Source organism: Felis catus, chromosome A3 (genome assembly GCF_018350175.1).
Source record: "Felis catus isolate Fca126 chromosome A3, F.catus_Fca126_mat1.0, whole genome shotgun sequence".
In the NCBI taxonomy this organism is placed as follows: Eukaryota; Metazoa; Chordata; class Mammalia; order Carnivora; family Felidae; genus Felis; species Felis catus.
The window spans coordinates 73,925,299-73,928,241 of NC_058370.1; the positions used below are offsets into that span (position 1 = coordinate 73,925,299).

The window sequence follows — 2,943 nt, forward strand, 5'->3', positions numbered from 1 at the left end:
ATCTCCAAAGCTCCCCACACTTAACTTTGTTAGGTGGTCCTGATTCTGTTTAAATGAAAGATATGCTGCACCTAGGGAACCTCAAGAGGAGTTAGGGAAGGCTATGAAAAGGCAGGTGCCTTCCTCCTGTGGAACGCGGGACAATGAACGCCGCAGGTCTCGCACAGCAGTCCCAGAAGACGACTTCCAGAGGGCGTGGCGTCCGTAGGAAGGGCGTGCGAGCACTGCAGGACCCCGCCTCCGGAAGGCGCCGCACTGGGCTTCCGGGGTCGCCCGGGTCCCTCTAGGCACTTCCGCTCCAGCCTCCAGTCTGCCTGCCGCGCGGGAAGCCACGCCTGTTTGTTGCGCTCTTCCGCCCAGTGTCTGCGGGCCACGACAGCAGCATGGCTGGTGCCGAGTTGCGGGCGGCGCTGGATGAGCGGCTCGGCGCCCTGGCCATCCGCACAGAGGTGGTGGAGCACCCGGAGGTGAGGGGCTCCTGCCGGAGGGGTGGGCTCCGCTGCGGGGTCTTGGGCGGGGCCGTGAAGACCAGATGCCCCAGCGGGAATGTGCCGCAGAAGCGACCGTTCTAGGACCTTTCCCGGGTTCCAGAGCACAGAAAGGACCCGACAGGCACATCAAAGGCCTCTCAGGACTAATGTTATCGTGGGAAAACTTGAGTTTTCTCTTGGAGCGACCTGGTCCCATTCTGAAAACTAGTGCATCTTAAATTGGTCTGGAATATTGGATCAGTGTGTCCACTTCATGTGTATATAGTTAGCAGGCAATAAACTGTAGTGCCTACCATGTTTCAGGCATTATGCATATAGCAGGACACCAAGCTTATAGAGTTTGGTATTAACATAGTATATTGATGTGAAGATTTGTAAACATTTCACAGAACCAGTGTAACTTGAGTGGTGCAGGGACATAGTTTTTATTCCAGGGCTGAATGACAGCTAATGATAACTAAATATGGTGACCTTGAAAGGGTAGACAAATACAGTCTCTTCAACCTTACATATTTAACATCAAGACTTTTATCATTTTTTCTGACCTTCTCTCCTATATAGTATACGGAACTCTCCCCCTTCTTTACCTGTGCATATTGCCAGCTCTTCTGATGTTGTTAGCCCAGAGTCTCATTGTCTTCCCTGCTCTCCCACTCTCATTGTGGTTTTAGATTTGTAAAGTGGAGGTTGCCACATGGTCTGGATGTAATGGGATGCTAAGGAACAGGAATCTGGGCTGCTATAAACTTTCAGTACCAGAAACTTAAAGAAAAAAATAATCACTTGAGGAATGTGAGGGCTTGACCAGCACATTGAATAGAGAACTGGCCTAAGAGGTCCTCACAGTAGGGATTGAGGTAGCAAGGTGTGTTATTTGGTAACGGGCTGGAAATGTTTACCAGTGACAATCTATGGCATTGAGTATTCCCCTAACCTTGCTGTTTTCACCCAGCAAGCAGAGTACATATAGCTGTGTATATGTGCAGTGTGTAGATGCATTATTTTAAAACTTTTCGTGTGATATTTTACAGGTGTTTACAGTTGAAGAAATGATGCCTCATATCCAGCATTTGAAAGGAGCACATAGTAAGAACTTATTCCTTAAAGACAAGAAGAAAAAAGGCTATTGGCTGGTGACAGTTCTTCATGATAGACAAGTTAATTTAAATGATCTTGCTAAGCAGTTAGGTGTTGGGAGTGGAAATCTTCGGTTTGCTGATGAAACAGCCATGCTAGAAAAACTAAAAGTTGGCCAAGGCTGTGCCACACCTTTGGCACTCTTCTGTGATGATGGAGATGTGAAATTTGTTCTGGATTCTGCTTTTCTGGAAGGTGGACATGAAAAGGTGTACTTTCATCCAATGACCAATGCTGCAACCATGGGATTGAGCCCTGAAGACTTTCTCACATTTGTGAAGAAGACAGGACATGATCCCATAATACTAAATTTTGATAAAAACTAATTGGACTGATATTTAGAATACACTTCTTTCTGAAAGTTGTTTTTCTTATTTTTTATTTATAGAAAGCATTAAAAGTGATAAGAATATTTAGCACCTTGGTTTGGTGACTAATTTTAGGAGGGACATTTCATCTAAAAGGAGCTGCTTTTTAAAATTATCTTTTAAGTAATATACTTAAATGTGGGGCTCAAACTCACAATCTTGAAATCCAGAGTCACATGCTCTACTGACTGAGCCAGCCAGATGCCCTCTAAAAGGAGCTGCTTTTGAAAGAGGTATTGAGGGGCTCCTGAGTGGTTCAGTCAGTTGAGCATATGATTCTTGATTTCATTTCAGGTCACGATCTCACAGTTCATGGGTTTGAGCCCCATATCATGTTCCGTGCTGACAGCATAAGCCTGCTTGGGACTCTCTCTCCCCTCTCTGCCCCTACTCCTCCCCCCTCCCCGCGCCCCATAAATAAATAACTTAAAAAAAAAAATGTATTGAGGTCGTTTTAGCTCAGATTTCACCTCCTATCTCTCCCATGACAACTACTCATTAAAGGAATGGCTTCCACAATTAAAAGTAGATTAACAACAAAATTAAGGTTAGTTTAACTAAGATCAACTATTTTACATCTTTAGGGTGTTTACTTGAAAAAAGCAATTTGCAAAAACAGCATATATGAAATTATACATATATTGTACATAGAGAAAAAATACAGGAATAGATTAAATTATTGATAGTGGTTATCTTTGGGGAATGAGGATTAAGGAAAGATGTTTAGTCTTTGAGAGGTTAGAAATGTAAACATACTTGGAACAAGTTTTTTCTGTCCTAAATTTTACTCATTTCCCCCTTCAATTGTGGAGAAACATACTTTTTCACTTGAAACAAAACATTAGTTGAAGGTCTGAGGTAGACTAAACTACACAAGTAGTCTAGAGATCTCGTCAAGAAAATTGTCACATTTTCCTCCAGTACAATCAAATGGGATAGTCGTGAGG

The 2,943-nt window shown here is 43.6% G+C and overlaps 1 protein-coding gene across 1 annotated transcript; it reads left to right on the forward strand.

Annotated features, from left to right (window-relative positions):
- The first annotated feature begins 281 nt into the window (after window positions 1-281).
- LOC101093429 (prolyl-tRNA synthetase associated domain-containing protein 1) lies at window positions 282-2,044 on the forward strand. The gene is made up of 2 exons (XM_003984010.6): window positions 282-467; window positions 1,523-2,044. The coding sequence occupies exons 1-2, from the start codon at window positions 384-386 to the stop codon at window positions 1,952-1,954; spliced, it is 516 nt and encodes a 171-aa protein (XP_003984059.1). The 5' UTR covers window positions 282-383; the 3' UTR covers window positions 1,955-2,044.
- The last annotated feature ends 899 nt before the right edge of the window (window positions 2,045-2,943 follow it).

Bases quoted from the DNA above. Each gene is read 5' to 3' on its own strand.
- LOC101093429 (XM_003984010.6), top strand. From the start codon at position 384: ATGGCTGGTGCCGAGTTGCGGGCGGCGCTGGATGAGCGGCTCGGCGCC. The intron at 468-1,522 runs GTGAGGGGCTCC...GATATTTTACAG, and splicing joins AGGTGGTGGAGCACCCGGAG to GTGTTTACAGTTGAAGAAAT.